Raw genomic sequence first — 27309 nt, forward strand, 5'->3', positions numbered from 1 at the left:
AATTGCAGACATTTCACTAAACCTTTGGCAAAAGAACCTTTTTACAAAATTAGACTTAAATTAGACATTCTTGATGAAGCTTACCTGTCTTAAACATGCTTATACGAATATATGTTTGCTTCATTATTATCATCTCATACCTACTTGATCTTAAATATATTTATTTGTGTTCAAAAAATTTAAATTTTTGGGTTAAAAATCATTTTTATAGCTTAATTTTGCCTAAAAATAAGTTTTTCTGGGGTAAGTAATCGATTACAATGGAAAATAACCGATTACAGGGTTAACAACGTGTTTCAGTAACCGATTACTCAAAGTGAGTAATCGATTACTCAAAACTGCTGTTTGAAAATTTTAAAAATTTATTTTTGAGCAACCGATTACTCCAAATGAGTAACTGATTACTCTGTGCTGCTATATATGAAATTTATGCAATTTTTAACTTTTTCAAAACTCATCTTCCTCACTCAACTCGTGTTCTCTTATTCTCAAAGCATCTCAACCTCTAAAAACCTTGTTTTTAATCCATTTAAAGAGATTTTTGTGCCCATTCCTATCATAGTTTCAATTCTAAACACTTCTAACCAATCATTTTCGTGATTAGTGGCTCAAATAAAAAATCCCCAAATTCCCAAAATCCAAAAACCTAAAATTTCAAAATCTCAAATTCATGGCTTCCTCTTCTAGATCAAAGAAACAACGCTCCAATACCTCTCAAAGGAGTCAAGGAACAGCGTCTTTGGAGTGTAACCCTCTGGATTTGACAAGACTTCTAGCTAATGAGGAACATCGCAAAGTGTTTGAAGAACACTTCCATGAACGTATTATTTTCAAATCCCGGACAAATTTATGATGTTTTTAAGTTATTGCTGCATATTCCTGGACAAGTTACTTTATGATGTTTTATGCTTTATCTTAATTGAAACATCTTAACTATGCACTACATTAATTTTTAGATACTGTGCTATACATAGGGGTGGCAATATGGGCTTGGCCCGACGGGCCAGCCCGTTCGGATGGCTATTTTTAGTGGGCCGGGCTGAGGATTTTAGCCCAAAAACCCATATTCAGCCCGTTTTAGTAGCCCGTGTTTTAGACGGGCCAAGACGAGCCGGGCCGAGCTGGCCCGACGGGCCATTGTTGAAAAATAAAAAAACTAAAGTGTGTGACACTGTGCTGTGCGAGGGGCGTGACAACTGGTTTCTTATTTAGAATTTACAAGTTTTAAGCTAAGATGTTATGTTGTTATTGTAATATTGTAGACTTATGTTTGTGATTTTTTATTTTAAAAGACATCTATCAAGTTTGTTGATTATTTTTTGTCTAAAAGTTTTAATTATGTACATTTTGGAGGGGAAACGGGCCAGCCCGTCAGCCTGCCAACCCTGCAAAATATGGGTCAGGCTGACATTTTGAGCCCTTTTAACAATACTCCACCCCTACCTATACATCATGTATGCTATATATGCTATATATCTTTGTGTTGGACTCTTGGCTTTTCTACTTTTTGATGAAGTCAAAAGGGGGAGAAAAGTTGGGAGAGTGTATTTTCTGTCAAAATTCATTTCAGGCACTTAACTCCAAATGAAAAGGGGAGCATACAAGACATGGGGAGCATACTCAAGACAAGTCAAGATATATCACAAAGTATGCTACTCTCAGAAAATTCAGAAAACTACATTGTCAAGAAGATATTGGTTTGTCATCATCAAAAAGAGGGAGATTGTGAAGAAGATCTTTGTCCCTGACCTAGACACAGTTTTGATGAAGACACCAACATCACCAAAAAGAAGAAAATGAAGAATACTTATGAAGACAAAGAAGAATAAAGCTTCAAGAAGATTAGATTAAGTCTCTATAGGTACTTTTATCCTAAAACTCTTACTTATGCAAATTAGTAATGCTCAAATTATTTTTAAAGAATAATGAAACACTTTGAAAATAATTAAAACAATTTTTGAAAAGATGTGTAACAGGTTACTTCATTCAAGTAACAAGTTACATATGGAAAAAAAAAAGAGTTATCCAACTTAAAACTGTTCAGAGTAATCCATTATTGCATTTGAGTGACAAATTACCAGTTTTATAAAAGTTGAGTAACCGATTACCCAAATGGTGTAATCGATTACTCAAATTCGAATTTAAAAATTAAGTGGACAATATGTTTGGGTAATCGATTACCCAATGTCAGTAATCGATTACTGAGGAGTGTTGAATGAGATTTCATATTTCAAAACGAAATGGTTTCACTCCAATCAAAATCTCTTCACTCCAAACAACTCCTACACTTTCAGAAAGGCACCTTGGGTGTTTGGAAAGCCTATATAAAGACTCTAACTCTCACAACATCTACACACAACTTTCATACAACTATCATAAATTCTCTCACTGTTTTTTCTGCAATTTTGCACTGAGCTCTTAAACTTTCAATAGAGAATTTATTCTGAGTAATTGCTTCAAAAGTTTTCACAAATATATTGAGCATTATTACTAAGCATATAAAAAGAGTTGATTGGATTGCAAATGATATAATATTTCATACTTGTAAAGGCAATCCAAAGCCATTGTTGTAATTCTTCATTCATTGCAAACAATCTTTCTTTCACAGGGTGTGAATAGAAAGGGGATAGAGTGACTTGGAAAAGTATTTTCCAAGGTATAAATATTAGTGAGTGTGTAAGGTACAGAGAGATCTCGGGGTGAGATATTGTAATTACAACTCTTAATATTTAGTGGAAAATCTCTTGTGCTGCAAGAGTACTGGACGTAACCTTCGGTGGACAAGAAGGTCTTTCCTTTTCCTCTTTACTTTATACTTGTTTATTTTCTACATAAATGAACCGAACTTGAACTAGATACGGTTTGACTCATTAGACCTATAATTAGCTCGATATATATACTATTATTATTATTATTATATATATATATATATATTATATTTATATTTATATATTGTATTTAATACATATTATTTTTTTAATTATAAATATCATATATTATATTAAATATAGAAAAACTAATCTTTTATGTTTATTGTTATTATACTATGTCTTTATTTATTTTTGTTATGCTTTTATATATTACTTTGTGTAATATTTTTCTAAAATGCATTAAATATTTAAGTTGTTCAAATGAAGCAATTCAAACTGAGTCGAGTACTTTAACCAAACCGAACTCGAGTTACAAAAATAATTTGTATCGAACTCGAGTCGAGCAAATTCTTATCGAGCAGAACCGAGATGAGCTCTGATTCAAATTAATTCGGCTTGATTCTAACCCTAATAAATGGATTTGGGTGGAGTTGAGTTAAAGTTTCATGTTTCTCAACCCTAAACATAAATCCTTCAATTCAAAAAATGAATTTCATTCTTATCTCTCTCTAATTTTGGATTTCTTTGACTGAAACCTAACCTAGACGGAAGTACTCGACAAGCGATGATAGAGTTGCATTCGTGAGAGGTGGGCAAACAGAGTGAGGTAAGGCATAATGAAGGTGGTGATGTGTTTGTGAGAGTAGCATTGAGATTGGTAAAAATTGTAAGGAGAAACTAAAACGGTATCACTTAAGTGTCTAAGAGAAAAAACCGACACCCCAAACCTCATTTTTCAAGGTTTGCCTGGCCAACCGTCTAGCCTGACCCATTTGTTTGTCCTACTTACACTCATTTGGCCAACAAAACCGTGTTCTAATATTTGCAGAGAATAATTGATTCACACACTCTTAAGTCTTATCTTCCATTCATTTCCCTACAAAACTTAACTTACAAATAGACTCTCACTTGGGTAACACATTCAAAACAAAACAACAACAACTCGGGTAACAACTTGCTCATCGACACCTAACATTTAGAGAGTTCTGGGAGATATCCCTGCATCTCATCTCTGTTTAGAATTACTACAGCAATGGAAATGTTTTTATCCAAGAGATTTTGTCTATAAAGTAAAAAGATAAATCTATATTCACTCATTATTTAATTTAAAAAATATTGTGATCATAGCCCACTATAATTTTTTTGATAAACTCCACCATATAAGTTATAAACAGCTATACCTTAACTTATTCACTTTATTGCAATTAGTCTCACCTAAAACTTTAGAAGGACTTGTCCAAAAACAATTCAACACTACTTTGACATAAACTACATTTAAAAAATAAATCACTGCATACATTTTGGCTCAATGATTAATTTTGGAGGAAGTTGTCACAATGTTAGCAATAGAAAATATATTATTTGGTCAACAAAAATTTAGCTTACAAAACATTTTCTGGCTTGTTGCACCAGTAATCTCAATCTACTTGTTGATACACCTCACTTCTCCATATAATCATGTTGTCTATCAAAACTTTGTAATTGTCCAAAAATGTGAATAGACCTAAAGAATCACAAAACTATGTGGTTCAACTACTCATTTTATTTAAGTAAGATTCCCAACCATGGTTTACTAATTTATCTCCTTTATCCAGGACAATTTCTTTTTGGTCCTCTTGATATTGGCTCATCCTGCACAATGTTATAAATGTCTCAGCAATGCAATTGGAAAGATAGATAGTACACTTTCATGTCTTTCATATTGCGAGTTTTACTTCGACAAACACGAGTATCAAGGGAGAGGGAGGGAGAAGCTGACCTTGACAGAAGATTATTATCGGCAACACCTAACATCCTCACTGCCAATAACCCAGCATTAGTTGCATTATTAACAGCAACTGTGGCAACAGGAACACCTCTTGGCATCTGCACAGAAAACAAGTTTATATGAAAAATACTATAAATGATGTTTCAGCCATCAAGAGCAATTTTTAAGAGGGCCAAAAGCAAAGAAGCTGTACAGGACACACCAGTAACCAAGAAAATCTGACAGCAAGGCATCCCTCACTGACATACAATAAAAAGACGGCTCATTGCACGAGACTCCCACCTAGTGAGGCCTGAAGATGGAGGATGTATACAGCCTTACCCTCGCAAGTGAAGAGACTGTTTCCAGGATTTGGACGCATGACTTCATGTCACAAGGCAAACAATTTTACCGTTATGTCGAGGCTCACCCTCTTTCATTGACATACAATATTTAACCAAATATTACAATTCATAAATTATGATGACAAGTTCTAGATGGAGGAAATTATTTTTTAAGAGAGCAGGTTTAAGAAAGAAGGAATAATATACCACAATCATTCAGTTTTTTGTGAACTAACACATATGGCAGCTACAGAAAATCCTTCACTACAAGGATTTCAACCAATATTGATATCAAGCTTTTGAAATTAAGCAGTAACAGCAAATTTGTAATTCTCATAATTAGAAATGCAATCTTAGAACGCAAAACAATCAACTTGTAGAGCATGAAGAACTGGAAAGATATTGAATATTTAAACATCATTGAGAAATATACCTGGACAATTGACAAGAGTGAATCAACTCCATCCAGAGTAGAACCACGCACAGGAACACCGATAACAGGCAAGGGAGTAAGAGCAGCAACCATACCTGAGATATGAGAGCTTAACTAAGAAAGCATATAAGAGAATTGAAACTTAAGAAAATTATACAAAGCACACTTCAAGTAATTTACCAGGCAAGTGAGCTGCACCACCAGCACCAGCAATAATAACTTGTATGCCTAACTTATCAGCAGATTTGGCATAAGTAAACATCAATTCTGGAGTACGGTGTGCTGAAACTATTCGCACCTGAAATTTATTATATGTTTGCATGTGTAAGGATAAACAACTATATAAAGCATGGGCCCCAAACACAGAAATTGAAACAATTTGACCTCATAGGGCACACCAAACATCTCCAAGATTTCAGCAGCACTTTTCATAACTGGTAGATCTGAATCAGAACCCATTATGATGCCCACTCGTGGAGCAACTACATTTAACAAAAAAGCAAAGTTAAGTGCAAAAATCAACATTTTCACTTTAAATAATGTTGCTCTCCATTTTCCAAAAGTGTAGCATTTTTAGATATAAAAAAGATAAAGAACAAATTCACATAAAACAAAGATAATATACATAGTCAGTGCATATTTTGATGAACTGAGGAAAAGAATTGACAAAATTACAACAAGATGCTTCAAATATCATACATCCTAAGTTTAACAAAATTGGTTATATAGGTTAGGTGCAAAATATTCATTGAACCTAGCTACGCAGTTAATGCATATGAGATGATAATGAAGATATGAAATCAAGTTGACAATGGAAACCATATTTCTTCATTTCTCTAGCAATATAAGATGAATAAGTACAGAGATCAAATATTAGTGAAGAGAAGTTTTTTTCTCACAAACCTGCAGTCTTGTCATCTAATTTTTTCCCTTCCACAATAATTGCAAGATTACTTTCAATGTTTCCTAGGGAAGGCCCAACAATGGTGATATGGCCCATCTTCCGTTGCTTTCTCATCTCTGACAAATTATCATGACAGTGGTGTTACTTAAATTTGTCATAGTAGTAATCAAGAAACGACAAATGAGAGGGGAGGAATCAACATAAAGTTGCTACTTAGCCGGAAGTTCACCTGGCTTGTCATACCAATGAACAGTAGCCCCTGGGATAGTCAACGCCCTCTTGATCAATTGATGAGCTAATTGAAAACCGAGCTCCCCCTGAAATTATTGAAGTGTATTTCATTGAGTACAGACTTAAACAAAGGTAAAAAAGTCTATAAAGTCCATCCAGCTATGAATCAAGATTAAACCAGGAAAAAGTCAACCTTTTTTCTCTCTCAAATTCATGACTACAAAGAAGATTTTACATCCAATTTGATTTTCACACATCCAGACAATAGTTTAATTTCCAACTGGTTCACCTTTTTCACATGGATACAACAGAACCAACTAAATTACAGTTCATCCTTTACACTCATTGTAAGCATATAATGAAAAAAAATGATTCATTGGTAAACTTCACGGAAACATCTAATAATAACAACACAAACAACCCCAAGCTAATATAATAGCATCAATTCGACACCTCTTGTTCAACTTATACAATAAAGAAGGTAAAAGGAAAATAAATGGAAAGAAATGAAATTATGGTACCTCTTCTTCACCTAGTACATTGTACATGACAGCAGCTGGAGTTTTCATCAATGGATTACCAAGAGGAAGACCAACAACAGCTCGTAAATGGTTTTCATATTGTGAGGTATAGCAAGACTCAATCGTGTGATGCCCACTATTATGAGGTCTAGGTGCTACTTCATTCAATAAAATCTGTCAATAAAGTAATAACCACAGGCATAGTAATTATCAGGGCACTACAAAACAATAACGCATTCGCGATTTTACTAGTAAAAAAAGTGAATGCAGCTTTCAGAAAGAAAAAATATTGAAGCATATCCAGCGTTGATTAGGATATAAATTCACAACCTGTTCATCCTCTGTCAAGAACAATTCAACTGCAAACACACCAGCACCTTCTAGAGAGTTAACAGCATTGGAAGCAACTTCAGTGGCATGCTCTCTAATCTTCCATTTTACATCAGCTGGAGCTTTAACTATGTTACATATGTTGTCCCTAGAAGAAAACATAAATCCTTAAGCATATAATACAAGGAAATTGAGATACATTGCTGATTTATTTAAATTAGCACAACATATATTTTGAACTTCATAATCGATATGCAGTAAATCTTGCTTAAAAAATAAAATCTTCTGTATGCATGTTTTGCATGTTACCTGTGAATAGTTTCAACAACAGGATAGCATGAAATAGAATTGTCTCTTCCTCTCACCACAATGACAGCTAGCTCCTACCATTTTTTAGGAGCAAATATGTAAAAAAATTCATAAACTACAACCTCACAAAATTAAGAAGTTTTGCGAAACAAACGACATGCTTTAAAGTGGTTAAATAAATTGCATGAAATCACCAGGAAGTGCATCATTATACTTTATATCAGAGAAGAGAAGATTAATAGAAAGAGCATGTTTCAAGTGGTATAAGCCTAGGATGGCATTGTGATTACACCTAAAGATAATTCACACTTCGTGAAAGAGAAACTGTTTTGTTTTTGGTTGTTAAATTCTCTAGAGATTAGTGGATAAAAAAATAGGGCAACATTATCCGGTTGAGAAGCATAGTTATTAATAGAAACAATGGTTCTACAAAACTCAATAAAATTATCATAGCTATCCATACTATTGGGAAATAAGTTTCACATCGTCTGTCTCATTCTCCTAGGCATGGTTTAAATACCTAATGGGCTACTCATCTCATTGTCAATTGGTTTTAAGATGGAATCTTAACATGGTATTAGAGCCAGAGTCCAACTTCTCTCCGACTATCATGGGCCATAAGATGCCCTTTCGTCATGGGTCAAAGGTAACCCTTTGTCTGGAATGATAGACTTTTGTGGAGGGGACGTGTGGGGAATTAAATCCCACATCACCTGTCTCATTTCGTAGTCGTAGTTTAAATACTTGTTGGACTATTCCTTTCATTGTCAACTGGTTTTGAGATGGCTTAAAGGATCCATATCACTTTCCATAATACAAGTAATGGTGATTCATAAAATGGAAAATCACAAAAGAAAAAGAAAATATCATCAACAATCAATGACATATTTTAGATATTGACCTTAACAAAAGGTGCCCATTTTTCAACATATAAACCACGATGAAATCCTCCAAGAGCTGCAAAGTTGAGGATAAAAGTTAAAGAATAAGTAAAAAGGAATGTGCACATATTAAATGGGCAGAAGTTAACTCAAAATTAAGTTTTTTTGTTTTCATTTTCTCCTCAAACAAAGAAAACAAGATACACCTGTTCAAAAAATACTTACCATCCACAGCAGAAGAAAGATCTTCTTCGCTTTTAGCAACAGCGTTTCCTCGCCCATCATACGCTAATCTCCTACTCTTTATCATAAGAGGATAGCCAAAGAGTTCCCCTGCTTTCTTAGCACCTTCAAGATCATCTATCTGTTCAATGTATTATTCACATATCTTCAATTACTACCCTAAAGATGCATATTTAAGTACTATTAGAACTTGAAACCAACAAACACAGTACAAACCTGCATAAATTCAGGAAGCGGAATGCCATGCTGAGAGAAGTGAACCTTTTGCAAATACTTATCCTGTAATATGTAAAAAATTGCATCAAGGAAATCATTATGGAAACAAAATTCTTAGTATCTTTAAAAACTGTTAAAGTATGAAAGTTAATACTTAATAGTTTATGTGAGTAATTCCATTATATAGATTGCTAGCTGTACTGAGTTCTCTTGGATTCACAGTGCACGCATCTCTTGCTTACTCAGCGATAGGTGTTTTGGTTAGTTAAGTTTAGTATTAGGTATATAAACCTGAAAGCAATGTCTCTAATCTATCATAATATAATGCAGATTCGTTTGCATCTCTCTCTCCTTTCACTCAGTTGTTCAACTTTTAATATGTCAACGGATTTCAAGCTTACTACTAACTATTATTCTCTAATGTGTCAGTGTAAACTAACTAGCTTAGCTAGTTAGTTTACAAGCTTACTACTAACTATTATTCTCTAACACATACTTTGAATTTCATCCTAATGTCTGGTATGTGAAAACCTCTGGTTAATAAACAAATTCTAATTGAAGGGTCTTTCACGCCTGATGGTCTCTGCATTCCACTGCCTTCCTAGTCCAAGTCAAACTGGTTCTGGCACTGGCTTTCTCTATGTAACTTAGTTGCTTCATGTAAGCCTAGTGTGGGTTCAATTTCTAATGCATTCAATCCCATGCAAAACGTGAATAAAGTGCCCTCCTCTGATAATTTGTGCCTTTGTGGTACTGTAGATTAGGCCATCCCAATGAAAATGTTGTTACTGCAGTCCTTGAAAAGTGTAATGCTTCTCATATCAGTAAAAATGTTTTTACTTTTGCACTGCATGTTGCTTTGGCAAGTCTCATAGACTACCAATCATCCACCTCAACTATTGTGTATGCTCATCCCTTTGAACTGTCGTATCTAGATCTATGAGGAATACTGGGAATATATGTTCATCCCTTTGGACTTGCTGTTGTATCTACCCATCATCCACTTCCACTATATGTAACTTTACTTATTAAAGAACAAATCCGAAATAATTCCCATTTTAAGCAGTTCAAAAACATGGTGGAAGTCCAGTTTCAGATACCTATCACCTATCAAAGCTGTCCAGTGGTGAATTTTACCCCTTCATGTGATATGCCTTCATACACATCACTAAAATGGTAGAAAGGAAAACAAATTGTTGAAACAGTGATGGATTTTCTTCCCAAAGCCTCTATTGCTCCATCCCAATGAAATACTGGAAATATGCCTTTACCACTGAAGTATACCCAAGAAAGCAAAAACACTTCATAGTAGTAACTATGTCCGTGTCAAACACGTATCTATATTAGACACTCCTAAAAATATTATATAACATTTTTTTTTCTGTATTCCCGTATCTGTCATATCTGTATCCGTGTCATGTCTTTGCTTCCATGAGTATACTTTAATAATAAGATGCGCTCCTCTGTCCCCTCACCCCCCTTTGCATTTTGCAGAGCTCAAATAAACTCCAGGTTAAACAACCTTGTGTTTAAGGGATAATATTAGAGTATGATAGTTACTAGTCATGTTAGTAATAGCATTATGTACATTGCAAGTTGTACTACAGTTCTCTAGGGTTTAAAGTCCAGCACAGTGCATGCACCTCTTGCTGACTCAGCAAGAAGTGTTTCTTGGTTTGGGTTACTATTATCAGGCATATAAACCTGAATGCAATGTTCAAATCAATCATTAATCATAATTAGTTTCAGATTAACTTTGCATCTCTCTCCCTTTTCTCGCCATGTTAAACGTTTAATGAAAACAAAAAATTTAAAGAACAAAGTCATAAAAATAACAAAACTCAAAATACGAGGACATATGAAACACTTCTGATGTAAGATATGAAAAGGCCATAATACTTTAAGCGCGGGTTGGAAATATCCAGTTGTTTATTTTATCGGTTAACTGTGTATATGAATACAAGTATGGCAAGATATTACCTGAATAATTCTTATAGTAGAGGCTTTGGGCTGGCAGTCAACACCTTGTTTCTCAAGTTTTTCCAATGTAGCAACATCAACATGTTCAATTTCAACAGTCAATACTCCACATCTAAAAACACCATATCAAACCAGCATGCACATTATTTATAGTCAGTGGTCAAATTCAAAAGAACATTTCTTGCACAAAACTTGAACCTCTTTGCGAACTCCTCCACTGTAGCACTATCGTCAAAGCTTCCAACCATATGATGATAAGACAGGGAACTCGCCGGACAGTTCTCCTGTGGATCTAAAACCACGACTTTAATTGCCAGCTGAGAAGCAGCTTGACATAGCATGCGGCCCAGTTGACCTCCTCCCAAGACCCCAACAACTATTTCAGATACTCCGTGGACAGGTGATTCATCACTCCTACATACATACACAACACGGTCAAAACTTGCTCAGTATCGAAAACTTGAAAATTAAGTGGATACTTGGAAGAGCTTATCAGGAGTTTATTTAGACTTATGAGAACAGCCTATGACAAATAAGTTCATGAAAATTCTATAATCTCTTTTTAGCTTATTTCAAACAAAAAAAAATACATTTTCTTATTGTTTTTTATTTTTTACCAACAAAAAAATGTTATCGAATAAACACTTAATTAAGGTATTTAGCCAAAAGCGCCATACAAATCTTATATTTGCTTACCTTAATTGGGAGAAGGCTGAAAATATTGTCAAAACAAGTTTAAAACAAACCCCATTAGTAAAAAGGCAAAATTTATCCTCATAAAAACAACAATTCACCATTCACATACACAACACCATGGTGGAAATGTAATGCCCTTTTTTTGGGTTGAGATTTTTAGTTCCAGACTAAAAAATTTATATTTTTCTCGCTAAGTGGGAAAGGATGAAAAGGGTCATTCTGAAAACAATTAAACAACAAAACCCATTAATAAAAATGCAAAATTTAACCTCATAAAAGTAAGAATACGGAAGAAGCACCAACCTTAGAGAAACTTCATCATGTGGTGATGCTTGACAATAGAGACGAGGCTGTTGAAACTGCTTCTGCTTCATCTTCAATGGAAGACTTGGTTGGTCCATGTAAAAGGTGAGAGAAGAGGTTATGTTAGTAGAAGGATAATGAGAAGGTTTGAAGGCAAAAGCCAAAGTGGTGGTTTGGCCTGGTAACACTGCACGCGCACTGTGAAGCATACTCACTCAAATCTCAAACAGCCTCTGTATGAATGAATCAATGCCTAACGCAACCTAAACACAAAAATCTCATTTAGCTTAGAGGGAAAACCGAAAGAAAACGGGTTCCAATTAAATATATATAAAAAATGTTATCATTTTTTGGTTAAGAATATTTTGGAACTGATAAGGAATATATACATTACCTTTAGGGTGTCAATAGAATGGTGTGTGTGTGGTTCAGCTTGAGCTTGGGAAAGTGAATGATTCCGAAATTCTTGCTTGCTTCCTTCTCTCCCTGGTTTAGCCGTCAAGGATTTATTTTTCACTCACAAGTCTTGTGCTGTTTTATCGAAACTAGTCTTTTTTGGGTACAATTCTAGGAGGGTGGACATCTGCTATCTAAAATAGTGTGTTATTGCTTGACCGGGTAAAAAAATAATTAACTATTAAAATTTTAATTTAAATATATTTTTTCAACCAATCACAAATTACGAACAGTAATACATGGAGTAGCACATTTTGTGATACAACACATGTGCTTAATGTATCCATTTACTCTAATAATTTAAAAACTTAGCTTTGACTAAATGATCCTCTCTTCAGAAAACTAGTTATTTTTGTTTAATATTATTTTTAATCTTTTGTTTTCTTATCCAAATTTATTTTTTAAAAAAATTATAATTTTGAATCTTCATAAATACTTCAATTATAATTGGCCCAATTTCAAATTGAGATTTTGTTCTACAATGGTGTAGATCCACTATCACCACACACAATATAGTCATGTATGGGTGCTATTTTGCAGATTGCTAAAGTTACTCATCTGTTGTCATACACTTTGTGTTATTGTATGTACCATAAACTTATGATTGGTCAGAAAAAATATATTTAAGTTAAAATTTAATTATTAAATATTTTTTGACCAATCATAAATTCATGACACATGGAGTGGGACAACTCCCACTACTAAATCCCTCTATGCTCAAAACATGACTTTGGTGTGCGACCACATTGTGTTGGATTGCAATCGAGAACCATCCCACATTGAGGCACCCTAATCATCCAAAATCCTAGAGTTACCTTGTGTCCAAGTGACAATAAGGTATAAGGAATGTGAAACACTTTATGGTTCTAATTATCATTTGTTTGATAAGGACAAAAATGATAAGAACCATCATGCTTGACAAAGAATAATGAGTGACCACTAATGTGTATTATCTTAAAACATTCTGGCCTGAAAAACTTAACGAAAGTTTGAACAAACATCCATTATGCTCCTACCTTCCTTCTTTTGAAGTAAGATCAAATATTTAACACTTTTCATAATGCAAAATAGATGGAATATTCATTGCAAAAGAGCTCAAAATATGGATGTACACCCATATATTCGAGCGAAGTTGAGAAGGCCATATCTCTAATTCACCATGTTAATTAGAAAATTAGTACATTAAAACCAAACTCAAAATTTGAGGAAGACATGAACAAAACATCATTAGGAAATATGGACATGAGAGATTCATCCTCCTCGAAAAGATCCTTTACGACGGTGCTAAGAGGTTTATTTGGTGTTTTGCTCCTCTTAAGGATCCTAACACAAGACAAGACCATATAGTTCCAATAAATCGATGTACTTAGATCATATTGAAATATCTCGTCAAGATAAATTAATAGTTGATCGACATGAGGATTAGTTCCTTTTTTAGTCATCACCAAAAAAGACCTATTAGATAAAAAAGATAGTTTTGAGTCATATCCTCACTCCACTCATTAGAAGGTAAACTACTCATTTTCATCTACCTTCTTACAAAAATGGTTTTGAAAGTGGTATCTCATAAATAAAAAATCATCTTTGAGAACCTTCCCACCTTTCATCATGTATGATAAGCAAAAACCGTCAAGGTTTCAAAATTATCAATACTCCCCTCACCCGTACTCTCATTATCTAGAGTCATTATATTAAAAAGTAAGAAATAATACCTAATTGACATTAATGAAAGTCAAGATAGATAGGAAGTTGGAAGGAAAAGCTTCACACTTTAGTTAACATCACAAACTAAAGATAATTAAAAACAAATACATTTTAAATTATGAACCAGCTAACAAAATATACGAATTATCAATGTTTAAACATCAATTATATAAGACAAAAAGTATTATAGCTTAAAAGTGTATTACTATATCATCTCAAAGTAAATCTTTTAATATCATCCAAATTACACAATGTTTGACATAAATTATATAAAATATAGATTAAGGATATAATTTATCTTATAGTTTAGTATCCATTTTTGAAATCTAGATATTACCTAAAGTATATTTTGTATATACATAAAAGTAATTTTTTTATATACATGACATGATAACGTGTAGGAACTCAACTATTTATCCAAATTTATTGATAAAAATAAAGAATTTTCTAAACATTATAATGTTATTTATTATCCAATTATAAACATACAATATATGTCCTAATAAATTGAGAGTTTAACTGTATAAAAAAAAAAAAAAAGAGGGCCTAACATGTTAAATATATATTTAAAAACAAAAAGGAGGGTTAGCTTGGAATTGGACAAAACAGTAATTCCGATAAAGCAAAGAAAAGATAGAGTTAATTCGTTTGACCTAAATACCCTCTTTTTGTGGCTAGCACCAAACCTGTATTTCCCTTCTCAACCCTCATATGCGATGCTTCTGCTACCCCTCTAATTCTCATTCTTCCTCTCTTCTCCTCACCCTTCTTCCCCTTTTTCCGATTTTCTCCATCTTCTTTTCCCCGCCATTTTCTTTCAACCACTTTTCAAATTCTTCTTCCTTCTCCAGCCCCAAATCACAACAAACCCTTGTTCTTTCTTAGATCCACTTCTTAGTGCTCTCAACTCTTGATTTAGTGTTTTTTTAGCATTGCCCATGTTCTGTTTTTGTTCCTTTATGATTCACAGACTACGGTTTGTTACCTTTTGAGCTAAAGGTGGAAGTTTTCAGGTAATTACACTGTGATTGTTGTTTTTTTTAATATTGTAGTTATGAAATTTTCACGAGTTTTAGTAAATTCTACATTTTTAATAGTCAATTCAATTCTGGGTTCTGAGTGTGATTTTATGTTTTCATGAAAGTTTGTATTTTTGATAATTTACATGTAGTCCCACATTACGTTTCCTCTCTCTATGGGTTATATCTAGTTATAATTGAGTTAGCTCAGTCTTAAGTTAAGCTCAAATAATTTTTATAACTTGGGTGGCTAAGGTTATTTGAGTTTCTCATGAGTGGTACACATTCTATGCAATAGAAAGGTGCAGATGGTGATTTTCATTGCGTCCTTTAGTTCATCTAGTTCCATTTGTTTTTGACATGGTTAAGAATGAATAGAAGTATGTGTAGTACTAGAACCTGCTAAGGGTGGAATATTTGTCATGTATTGGAAGTGGGGTACATGAAGAAAGGAAAGAAAACTAGAAAATTAAAAACCATGCAGAAATAATTGAGTTGTTTGATATGTTCTTTGTTAAGCGGTTGGTTACTTATATGATCTTCACCTGTTTTCTTTCTAGCTTTTAGTGATGCGTAATTGCATACAGTTTAGGACCGACGTAGGATTAATATGGTTTGTCTGACTTGTGATATGTTTGCAACAGTGTCTCAGCCACAAAGCAGTTGTTTGTAAGTTGAGCAGCAGTTCTTGTTGTTATTATACAGTGGTATATATCTTCGATGGCTAACCATGATTTGATACTTGGTCAAAATCACAATAGACCACTTGGCCATGACCAACAACTGGTGCTGGGTCACAATCATAATTTGGACCTCAGCCAGAACCATGCACTGGAACTAGGATCAGCTCATGAACATCATTTGGATCTAGGACAAACCCATGATCATGAACTGGACTTGGGACATGACCATGAATTTGGATTAGGACAAAACCATGGTGAAGAAGGTGATGATATTGACACTTATGGCCATGAGCATGATCTAGTCATGGATCGAAAACCTGAGCATGATGACGGGGAGTTGTCCCTTCCTGGACATAATCATGAGTTGGTCCTATCAGAGAACAATGATTTGACGGTTTCAGAAAACCAAGAAGTTGATGGGAACATGGACCTGGCCATGGTTCATCACCAAGAAATGGGCATTGATTCTGCCGATGAAATGGGACTTCAACAGTCACATCTTGTGGTATGTTGCACACCCCCTGTAATTCAGGTGCGTACAGTTTCTGTAAGTCCTAGTTATGAATTGTCAGTGGGGCAAGAATTCCCTGACGTGAAGAGTTGCCGGAGGGCATTGAGGGATACAGCAATTGCTCTTCACTTTGAGATGCAGACTATAAAATCTGACAAGACCCGGTTTACTGCTAAGTGTGCAAGTGAAGGATGTCCGTGGCGCATTCATGCGGCAAAGCTTCCAGGGGTTCCAACTTTTACTATTAGGACAATCCATGAAAGTCATACATGTGGAGGCATTTCTCATCTTGGCCATCAGCAAGCCTCAGTTCAGTGGGTTGCTAACTCTGTGGAGCAAAGGCTGAAGGAGAACCCTAATTGCAAGCCAAAGGAGATATTGGAAGAGATTCATAGGTCTCACGGTATCACCTTATCGTACAAGCAAGCATGGAGAGGCAAGGAGCGTATCATGGCTGCAATGCGTGGATCTTTTGAAGAAGGATACCGCTTGCTTCCACAATATTGTGAACAAGTGAAACGCACCAATCCCGGCAGTATTGCATCTGTTTATGGAAATCCAACTGATAATTGCTTCCAACGTCTCTTCATCTCCTTCCAAGCATGCATATATGGCTTTTTAAATGCTTGTCGGCCGCTCTTAGGGCTTGATAGAACATATTTAAAGAGCAAGTATCTTGGTACATTACTTCTTGCTACTGGATTTGATGGTGATGGGGCTCTCTTTCCTCTGGCATTTGGTGTTGTTGATGAGGAGAGTGATGATAATTGGATGTGGTTTCTGTCTGAACTTCGTAACCTGCTTGAGATCAACACTGAAAACATGCCTAGGCTCACAATTTTATCTGATAGGCAGAAGGGAATTATCGATGGCGTGGAAGCTAATTTTCCTACTGCTTTCCATGGGTTTTGTATGCGTCACTTGAGTGACAGCTTTCGTAAGGAATTCAATAACACCATGCTTGTTAATTTTTTATGGGATGCAGCTAGTGCTCTTACTGTAATTGAATTTGAAGCAAAAGTATTGGAGATTGAAGAGATATCACAAGATGCTGCATATTGGATTCGGAGAATTCCACCTCGTTTGTGGGCTACTGCTTATTTTGAGGGGCAGAGGTTTGGTCATTTGACAGCTAACATTGTTGAATCTTTAAATACTTGGATACTGGAGGCCTCTGGTCTTCCAATAATTCAAATGATGGAATGCATTAGAAGACAGCTAATGACTTGGTATAATGAGCGCCGAGAGACCAGTATGCAGTGGACATCAATACTTGTACCTTCTGCTGAGAGACGTGTCGCAGAGGCTCTTGAACGTGCACGTACATTTCAGGTTCTCCGTGCTAATGAAGCCGAATTTGAAGTTATATCCCATGAAGGAAATAATATAGTTGATATCAGGAATCGCTGCTGTCTTTGTCGTGGTTGGCAGCTCTATGGATTGCCATGTGCACATGCTGTAGCAGCACTTCTTTCCTGCAGGCAAAATGTCCATAGATTCACAGAAAGTTGTTTTACTGTTGCAACTTATCGGAAGACATACTCACAAACCATACATCCAATTCCTGATAAATCTCTTTGGAAGGAGTTGTCTGAGGGGGATGCCAATGCGAGCAAAGTTATTGAAGTTAGTATTAACCCTCCTAAATCACTCAGGCCACCTGGTCGACCAAGAAAGAAGCGAGTTCGTGCAGAAGATCGTGGCCGCATTAAGCGAGTGGTTCATTGTAGTCGATGCAATCAAACAGGTCACTTTAGAACCACATGTGCAGCTCCCATCTAAGTTGCAAAAGGTTCCAGGTTATTGTTTTATTTAGGCTTGATAGCTTAGAGTGGCAAGTAAGTGATGTATTTTATTTTATTTACCAGATATTAATGTGAATTAAATTATGACAGACACTACCTCAATAATTAGCGTTGTTCAATAGTGGCATGATTTTTGTTTCTTAGTTTATTTTTTTATTAGGATGATTGTACCTCAAAATTTCTTAGAGGTGTTAACCTATGTTTCATTCAGTTTATGAGTACCATTTTCTGAAGTAGTGTTTGTTTTTCTCCTAGTTTGGATGTTTTCTATTTGTAAGGGTTTCTTTTTGTTGAAGTTACTACAGTGCTGCAAAAAAATAATAGTATTTAGGTTCTGCTCAGAAGTACTCGAGTTGTGATGAAAAAAGAGCAACGTGCAACATTACTGATAAGAACCATTAATCAAATTGTGTTACAACTTACCACCATAGAAAAAGAATAGCAAAAATGTAACTAATATAATCACATAATGAAAAATGTAAATAGATTATAAAGGCTTTGCCTTAAAAAGAAAAATGAAGGTGGCTGAAGTTTGTGGCAATGTAAAAAGTCTGTGTGATCCTTGTACTTGACTGAAGTAGAACGCTCCTCAACTTGCTATGGGTTAGAACCATGTTAATGCATTTTCCCTCATTTTTTTCTTTCTATTTCGAAGGCTATCTTATTCTCTTGGTAAGTTTTAAATTATGAGGATAACTTTATAGTAGTTTCAGGGATTTCTGACGCATTATTATCACAATTCTGGTGGCAGAGAATATCAGCAATTTACCAACAATATCAATCAAGCTTTTATCATATTAGGTGGACTCAATTACATGGATACATGGATTGAATGATATCATAATACTCATAAATTATGTTCATTTACAAAATATTAATTTGTAAAATATGGAATTTCCCAACCTTTAACAAAACTTCTTTTGCTCTTGATTTATATAGTTGAGCGAGTAATTTAAAATCATTGCATACAGTGCTTTTGTATATTATAGTCCTTTTGTATTGACACTTTAAACTGAAAAAAATAAACAGTCAGCTTAAAAATCATATAACCATCATCTTGTATGTGCACTCAAGAAATACAATATAAAGTGATAATTTAAGAAACTCTATCCTCTACAACTTTGACCACTCATTGGTGCCTTATCATTGTAACTTCACGACCCTTTTCCCACGGGTATGCACTTAAACAATTATCTATTTGGTCCCTCTATTTAAGAATCTATGAATGCAAACAATGCAAAAGAATCAGAATATTAACTACAATAGTTGGACATTGGCCAGCCTCTCCTATGTTCTGTCATTTCTTGTCATCAGTTGCTGCTTCTGATTCAGTTGTGTTGGCAGGAGCCATCAGCTTGTCAAACTTGTCAGATTTTCCCAGCACAATCTCAATCTACAAAATCAATAAAATGAGGTAAACCATCCATGGCAAAGTAAAGGAAAACGTTTCTTGAGTATCAAGATAGGGACACTAAACAAGAGTTCTTTCCTTTTTTTGTTGTAGAAAGAAGGCGTTAGTCTAGTGGTGTAAGACACCGCTAGATCCCCAGGATGATCAAAAGGTTAAGAGTTCGACACACCCTAAAGTGGATTAGTTCCTTGCCCAAAAAATATGATATACTCACCTTTGCTTTCTGCACCATACGACCTTTGTTCTCATCTTTCATGCCAACGGTAGAGGTCAAAACTTCTGCTCCATAACCCAACAATAATTGATTAGAATAGCTACAATCATCATGTAAATAAGACCAATGGTAAATAAGAAGAAACCTCACTCTTTTCAGTGGCAAGGCCATTGTTCTTCAAAATCTCAGCAATTGTGACAACTGTAGTTATAGCTGTACAAGTACATGTCAACATGTATGAAGAATATATATAAGTTGGACTACAAAGTAAGGAATAGATGATGCAAAGCACATTTGCTTATTTGATATAGAATACTATATCAGGTGGAGAAAATGGGAGCAAACTCTTTGTTTTCAGTATCAAACATATAAAGTTTAACATCAATTATTATTGCTATGGCAGCCATAAGTCTTTTTTTTATACAAAACGATTACAATGAGAGGCTAATTGTAAATATACTCTTGTAATGCACAAACATTAAAAACAAAAGAATCCTTACCCCACAGTAAAATTAATGACATGGTGGATCAATCACTCCGTGAATGTTGTTTCAATAGAAACAAAATCCCCTTATACATATCAGTTCTGTTATGTGCACAACATGTTTAGATAATATTTGAGATAACAACTCGATATGTTTTCCACTTTACCTTGAAACACACGTAATTGTCAATATTTACCTACATATACGTCAGAGGTGGCAAATTTATTCATAATCCAAAATCCATCTAAATCCATATGTTAGAACTAATGGACTTAAATGAATATAATCCAATGGATAGTGTAGATAATGGATGGATTCAAATTCATCCATTATATCTAATGGATACCATGAGTATTATATCCATTTGGATGACTACCTAATACATCCAAAAAATAAAAACATTTTTTTTCAATTAATTCAATATTAATATAAAAAATCTCTCTCGTCTGTATAACAAGACAATTCTACACCCATTACCAAAGTTGAAAATTGAAATAGTGATTTTAACGTTTCATTTGTACTGTTATAATATTGGTTTCATTCTTTATTTTTTCGTTATGCACCAAGATATGGTTAGAGTCATATAATAGTATATATTGAAATATATTCTCTCATAAAATCACTTATGATACTAATTAATTCATTAATGCTCAAATCATAATGGTTGAGAATTACCTTAAAAATATATTGTGACATGTACTCTATAATATAAATTATTATATAAATTATTACACTTAATGCTAGTTTTTATTTCCATATATATATAGGTTATGAGTGTGAAGGCAATGGGGATAATTTGAATTGATTTTTTTTAAATTACTTTTTAAAAGTGTTTTTATTTTTAAAATCACTTTTTAAAAGTGTTTTAAAAAAATATTTTTTAATTTTTTTAAATTGATATTTAAAAATGTATGTTAAATAATAAATTTCAAAAAAGAAATTCTTCAAATAATGCTTTTTAAGAAGGTTTAGTTCAAATTGAAAAATCCATCTAATCCATTAAAATGGTATATAGATAGAATTGATGGATTAGGATTTATTGGATATGGATGAATTGAATAATTTAAAAAATGTAATGTAATGGATTGATGAATAATTGTTTATCTATCCACTAGGATCCAAACTAAATTCATCCAAATCCATCCAATTGACATACCTAATTTACATAAGTAAAATGTTGTCTCAATGTTACCTAACAATGTTACACAAAAAATATTTTTCCATAGACAAAACTTGTCAATGAAGAAGTGATGATAATATAGATATGACAGAAGCAGCAGCCAACGTTAAAAAAAGCACAAAATTCAAAGAGGGCCAAATAATAATCAAATATAAAAAAAACATTGGGGATGCAGAAGATTGACGTGTAAAATACAGAAAGTTGCACTCAGCTTATATACCGCTTATATTTTTCTTGCAATACACGGAATAAGAAGGGTGTTTTTGATTTTGATCAGAAGGAAAAAAATGAAGGGAAATACAAGTGTAGGAGAAAGAATTACCCATTCCAAGAGCAGAGAGCTCAACCTCATTGTGCTGCTGTATATACCTCTGCATCAAATGGCAAACAAAAAAACTATTACCCCTTATTAACACCTGATCAATGATGTATTAATCAGTAGTTAATACTTAATACCTATATTGAATAAAAAAAGTAATATTAAAAAAAAAAAGGACGACCAAATGTAAGAGACTCCGATTTAATGGAGTATGAAGAAAGTAATATTAAAAATATGATCCATAACACGAGACTTCGACTCAATGAGGCCTGAAACGTCAAAGACAATACATGCATGTATAAAAGTGGAGAGACTATTTCGATAAAAACACCTTCCTAACAATCCATATCATAAATGGTTTAAAAATATTAATGTGGTATGATAATTTTTGTTATATTATTATACTAGGCAAGGATAACGTTTCTTCTTTTCCTCGAACAAGCTCAATTAACCATTCATAAATCAAAATTTCAAACAAAACGGAATACATTTGACCAGATTATTATTATTATTATTAATAATAATAAGAACTAATCAATAAAAGGGAAAAGAATTAGAAAAAAATAAAAAATAAACATTATAATGTATACACACCTTGGCAAGGTTGACATAAAAGAAAAGAGGTTTCTTGGTGTTGGAAACCTGAATTCTATTCTTGTGGTTTTCAGTGTTATTGTTTGCAGTTACAGGAGCTGCAACAGGAGGGTCAGGAGTAACATCTACGGTTGTTGTCATTATTATTATTATTGTAATCTAATGATGATTAATCTCTCTACAATGATAAAATTGCTGAATTAGTTAGAGCCTAGTTTATATAGAACATTACTTTTAAAACATACCCAATAAAAATATAAGAACATGTGGCAATGTGTGAAGAAATGTCGCCGTAGTAAAGTGTAAAATTAGTTTGTTAGTTACTTAATGGTAGCATATGAGAGTTTAGGTGGTAGGGAGAAATTATGGGATCTGCAATGGACCTATTCTTCTGCTCCTAAATCACATGTTAAGGGTCTAGTCTTTTGTTTTTTTAGGTGACCGGTTACTTCACTAGGGAATTCTATGTTCAATTATTTACCATTCACTTGTCATAATATCATCCACTATTTTCTTTTAAGAATTAATAATGATTAAAACTGAATAGTAAATAATCGATTTACATTCTATGAAACTTTTTACATTTTTTTCTGAAGAGTGAGACTTAATAAGTGGATTCTCCTTCTCCTTGTCAAGAACAAGAGTCCCCTGCTAAACAATCCTCTGATTAAAAAATTCATTTATATTAAAAATCAATTATTTTTAATTACAAATTAAATTTTATTAAATAATTTAACTTCAACACATTAATTTAGAGGTGATTGATAGTAAATAAAATTATATATAGAAAGAGAGAAAAATGTATAAACTCATAATGTAAGAGTTTTATATTGTTTATCTATCGTCCACTATTTATTTTTAATTATCATTAATTCTTAAAAAAAGTAACACAATAAATATAGATAATACATTGGCTATATATAAATTTTTATATGAACAGTATAAAAATATTACACTCATAATGATATAGAAAATGGAAAATAATCGGTAGAAGAAGGCAAGGGTGATATGCACCGGGGGCAGGGAAAAACTAATTATATTAGTGCTTATACAAATTGTTCTCATGCAGATATGAGAATATCCTTCAAAAAAAAAAAGATTTATATATAATTAGTACAATATCTATTATTTATTTATATTAATTTGTTTAAAACATCAATAATATTCATTCATTATTAATGCATATATTTTTTTCATTTTAAAAATATACTATTACCCCTCCACATGAGAAACTTTATACTAATGATATGCACACGTGCAAAATTAATTTCACATTTTATTTGCAAAGCCCAGTGGCTCATGCAGCAGAGCAAAGAGTCCCAAAAATTGTGACTTGTGAGTATCTGTTTTGACACTTGTTGTAAGTTGGCCACATTAATGTGGTGGTCCAGACAAATTAATATCAATCACAATATATTTATCTCAATTCCCAATGGAAGATGTTGCATTCCCTTAATCAACTTTGCTTCTTTTATATGATCCCTCAATATATATGTGTAGTCATATAAATGTAGGGTTTATTTCCAGTTTTTCTACACGTGTAGCAGTTGTAGGACCAAAAAAATTTGGTTCTTGTAATTACATCAAGTGAACCCACACTGCTTTTTTTGTTGCATGAGGAGTCCCTTTCTTTGTGATAAACTCATGGCCAAAGGGAAAGCATTGACCAGTTACATAAACCTACCACTGGCCTAACTTCACCAAATGATTATTAAACACACAAATTAAAATAAATTTTGGTGTATTTTTGTCTGAATAATTACTATATGCAACTCTGCTCAATGCTCCAGATTAAATAATGTAAGAATCATGTCTCTCCCACATTATGTTAAGAAATAAATTAAAGCCAATCAATGTTGTAAATTAACGATGGTAATGTGGAGTCTGCATGATTTCAAATATTAGTCAAACACCAAATCAATGTATTGGACGAGGAAACTATTGGAGTTCCATTATGAGTGGGCATGAGAAGAGTGAAAGTCAAAACACATATCATGTCCCGAACAAACTTTAGAGCATTAGTTTCATGAGTATTTTTCAACTTATAAATTATTTCACTTCTCGATCTCCTCATATCTAATATGAGACTTCACACTTGAATAAACTCAACAATCTACATTTCTCAAATGTGGATACCACACACTTTTCGGCCTGCTCCTCTTTAGTGTTTTAGCCGAACCATCAACTCTAATACCACTTGTAAGGAACAAACTAACAATCAAATAGCAAAAGAGAATAAGGATAAGTGAATACAAGAAATTTGATAATGATTTTTAACTGACTGTATTTACGTATTAGAGAATTAATATTTGCATTTAGTAATTGTTTTCCTTATTACATTAAATTTACACAATATATATATATATAGTTATCTACCTTAATCCATTACATCAGCTCAAATTCATAAGTGGTGAGAAAAGTCCATTAAATATGAGCTATTAAACAAAACAATGATATCATGGGATGTGTTTGATTGTTGATGGATGTACAGTGAAACTACCCAAATAGTTATGATTGTTTCTATTAACAATCTATTTTTATTGTAGATAAAAATTCACAGTTTTTAATGATGCACGATTGAATAATTATAGGAACAAAGAAAAGTTTATAAAAATTATAGGAAAAAGAATGTGGAGGCCAATGTTTTTTTGTTAGTGAGAAAAGTTCCTGTACAATTTTGTGATTATTTTTTAATTGTATAACTCCCTTCTTAACATTGAGACAATTACATCTCTTTCGGTGGAGAGATTAAGAAGGTGAGTGATCTATTGGCCATCAAGCGTGGGGCACGCACAAAGTTGATGAATCTTGAAAAACTCAATAGGAAATGGTTTTCTCCACCTCTAGAATTATCGTTTCTAATTAAAAAGAAAATTATCAATTTGTTCAATAAAAATTTCTTTGACCCAATTTGTACTCGACTGAAGTAAAGTCAATAAGTAGTCCTTGAAAATTTTGATATCGAAAAAATATCCAATAGCTCCTAAAGATTTCTTCTGTTAGAGAAAATTATCTCATGGATCAAATGTTTTGAAAATTCAGGTTAAAGTGGATGAGTTAAAACTTTCAACTATCAAATCGTCCTATAAAAAATCTCTAAAAATTATTCTGCCATTTTTTTCTTTTAGAGCCAAATTATCTCATGGAACTTTTTTTATAACTATGGGATTATTTTATTTACTTAAAGGTCAAGTTGGGTGGACCATAAATTTTGGACTAAAAATGAGTTTAATTATTCTAAAACTCATCTTTTTGATAAGATTCATTCTATAACTATTAGCTCAGATTTAACGCTGCGATTATATCTTTTATGAATAAAGATCTGTACTAATGAAGAATAAATAATAAAAAATAAATTAATATGGTAATATATTTGTATCTTTTTATTTATAATGAAGTAACACTTTTATTATTAGAAACACGAGCAAAATCAAATATTTAATCTGTCTATAGAGAATCTTCTTATCTTTTATATATAAATATGCACGTTTACCGACACATACAACATAAAAAGCCAAACTTCCTATGGACAAGTTGGAAGGATTCGTAGGGTTATGGGACCATGGTTTGAGTCATGTACTGTCGGTGCAATTAAAAACAAAAACCGAAAGTTAGCTAGCAAGATTGAAAAAATAGTCTAAATTATTAATAGTGCAAGTATCTTTTCTTATTTTACTTCGTTTATAATAAAAATGAAATTTTAGTCCACAATTGTACCTTGTTATATCATAAAGAAATAAAAAACTTTCTACATGAGTTGATAAATGATATTTTTAAACTAAATAATTTATTGTTAAAGTAAACAACTTAATATTAATGTGACCATATATCAAATTTATAGAAAGTAAGATTAACTTCAATCACACAACCCTTGAGGCTACATTTTGAAGTCTACTATGTCACTCCATTCCTCTTAACCTTATGGAACTCAACCAAATTTTCACTTTAACAATAATACAACTCCTTACGACTTTATCAAATAGAGTCTAGTATTTCTATACTTCATTAATATTTTTATTTAATTTTGGTTGTAATATTAGGTCCACGAGGCACGCATAAAATACGTACAATAAGTGATCATAAAATTAATTATATACATCAATATTTTAATAAAATATCTGAATATTATAATTAGAAAGAGTTGGTTTAAGTAGTATTTGTTTTATTTCCTTTAAGTAAAAATTGTATAGTTCAAGTTTTGTGAGTGAAAAAAATTAAAGCTAGACTAATCATATTATTCTCATGGAGAGAGCTAGCAACAACATATATGTATGCTTTTATTTGTACAAATTTGTTTCCAAAGAAAAATACATATGACTAGAAAAATATATATGAATGTAGTTTTAATTTTTGAAATGAAATGAATAGTTGATAGATGGGGTATGACTTGACTAATCCATCATTTTTTACGTTCATAAATTTGAGGAAGGTAGCTGGAGATTAGATTTAATTTGGTGGATGTGGCACTATTTTATAGTTGAAATGTGCTTTGTTCTACATTAGATTTAATGGATCGAATGGTGTGAAACAATGACGGCATGCACGGATGGAATAGAGATAAGGTGGTTTATTTTTTATGTCTCATTTGTATATCAATCTAATTAAAAAGCAACACTTGATAAAAAGAAAATTCATAAATGAGTTGTAACACTCCAGTTATGACATGTGACCTCTTAGACCCATGAATATACTGAGTGTGCTACTCATTAAGCTTAAATACTCCTGCAGTATTTTATTTCCCTCCTAGGAGAGCCTTCCACGACTTGAACCCGTGACCTTAGGAATAAATAATCACCATATCGCTGAGTCGCTACTATTAAGTTAGAGATAGTCACTAACTCAGTGATATAGTGACTATCTCTATCTCTAGCTTTTGGTAGCGACTCAGATATAGTGATTTATCCCTGAGGTCACGGTTTG

General features: G+C 33.1%; 3 protein-coding genes across 6 annotated transcripts; 1 reads left to right on the plus strand and 2 right to left on the minus strand.

The window, feature by feature from the left end:
* Window positions 4211–12555, minus strand: LOC109345404 (phosphoribosylaminoimidazole carboxylase, chloroplastic-like). Of its 4 annotated transcripts, none has more exons than XM_019584386.1 (17): window positions 12403–12555; window positions 12009–12241; window positions 11208–11423; window positions 11010–11121; window positions 9030–9092; window positions 8796–8934; window positions 8591–8646; window positions 7690–7763; window positions 7381–7528; window positions 7051–7224; window positions 6528–6615; window positions 6298–6414; window positions 5779–5876; window positions 5575–5692; window positions 5395–5489; window positions 4630–4736; window positions 4211–4502 (listed from the first exon to the last, which is right to left on the minus strand). In XM_019584386.1, the coding sequence occupies exons 2-17, from the start codon at window positions 12215–12217 to the stop codon at window positions 4400–4402; spliced, it is 1917 nt and encodes a 638-aa protein (XP_019439931.1). In that variant the 5' UTR covers window positions 12218–12241; window positions 12403–12555; the 3' UTR covers window positions 4211–4399. The 4 variants fall into 4 exon arrangements, with proteins under 4 accessions (XP_019439931.1, XP_019439932.1, XP_019439930.1 ...); XM_019584387.1 differs by having other exon boundaries at window positions 12009–12261; XM_019584385.1 differs by having other exon boundaries at window positions 12009–12271.
* On the plus strand, window positions 14821–18440 carry LOC109345406. Its single transcript, XM_019584389.1, has 2 exons — window positions 14821–15181; window positions 15832–18440. The coding sequence occupies exon 2, from the start codon at window positions 15908–15910 to the stop codon at window positions 18161–18163; it is 2256 nt and encodes a 751-aa protein (XP_019439934.1). The 5' UTR covers window positions 14821–15181; window positions 15832–15907; the 3' UTR covers window positions 18164–18440.
* On the minus strand, window positions 19203–22591 carry LOC109345407 (uncharacterized protein At2g34160-like). Its single transcript, XM_019584390.1, has 6 exons — window positions 22390–22591; window positions 21799–21847; window positions 19962–20024; window positions 19812–19876; window positions 19460–19579; window positions 19203–19420 (listed from the first exon to the last, which is right to left on the minus strand). The coding sequence occupies exons 1-5, from the start codon at window positions 22528–22530 to the stop codon at window positions 19484–19486; spliced, it is 414 nt and encodes a 137-aa protein (XP_019439935.1). The 5' UTR covers window positions 22531–22591; the 3' UTR covers window positions 19203–19420; window positions 19460–19483.

Source organism: Lupinus angustifolius, chromosome LG04 (genome assembly GCF_001865875.1).
Source record: "Lupinus angustifolius cultivar Tanjil chromosome LG04, LupAngTanjil_v1.0, whole genome shotgun sequence".
NCBI lineage: Eukaryota > Viridiplantae > Streptophyta > Magnoliopsida > Fabales > Fabaceae > Lupinus > Lupinus angustifolius.

Coding starts and splice junctions, on each gene's coding strand:
- LOC109345404 (XM_019584386.1), bottom strand. CDS start 12,217: ATGCTTCACAGTGCGCGTGCAGTGTTACCAGGCCAAACCACCACTTTG. Junction 9,093..11,009: donor CTACTATAAGAATTATTCAG/GTAATATCTTGC, acceptor TACATATTACAG/GATAAGTATTTGCAAAAGGT. Junction 8,935..9,029: donor CGCTTCCTGAATTTATGCAG/GTTTGTACTGTG, acceptor TACATTGAACAG/ATAGATGATCTTGAAGGTGC.
- LOC109345406 (XM_019584389.1), top strand. CDS start 15,908: ATGGCTAACCATGATTTGATACTTGGTCAAAATCACAATAGACCACTT.
- LOC109345407 (XM_019584390.1), bottom strand. CDS start 22,530: ATGACAACAACCGTAGATGTTACTCCTGACCCTCCTGTTGCAGCTCCT. Junction 19,877..19,961: donor TGGCCTTGCCACTGAAAAGA/GTGAGGTTTCTT, acceptor GTTATGGAGCAG/AAGTTTTGACCTCTACCGTT. Junction 19,580..19,811: donor GTATGGTGCAGAAAGCAAAG/GTGAGTATATCA, acceptor TTGATTTTGTAG/ATTGAGATTGTGCTGGGAAA.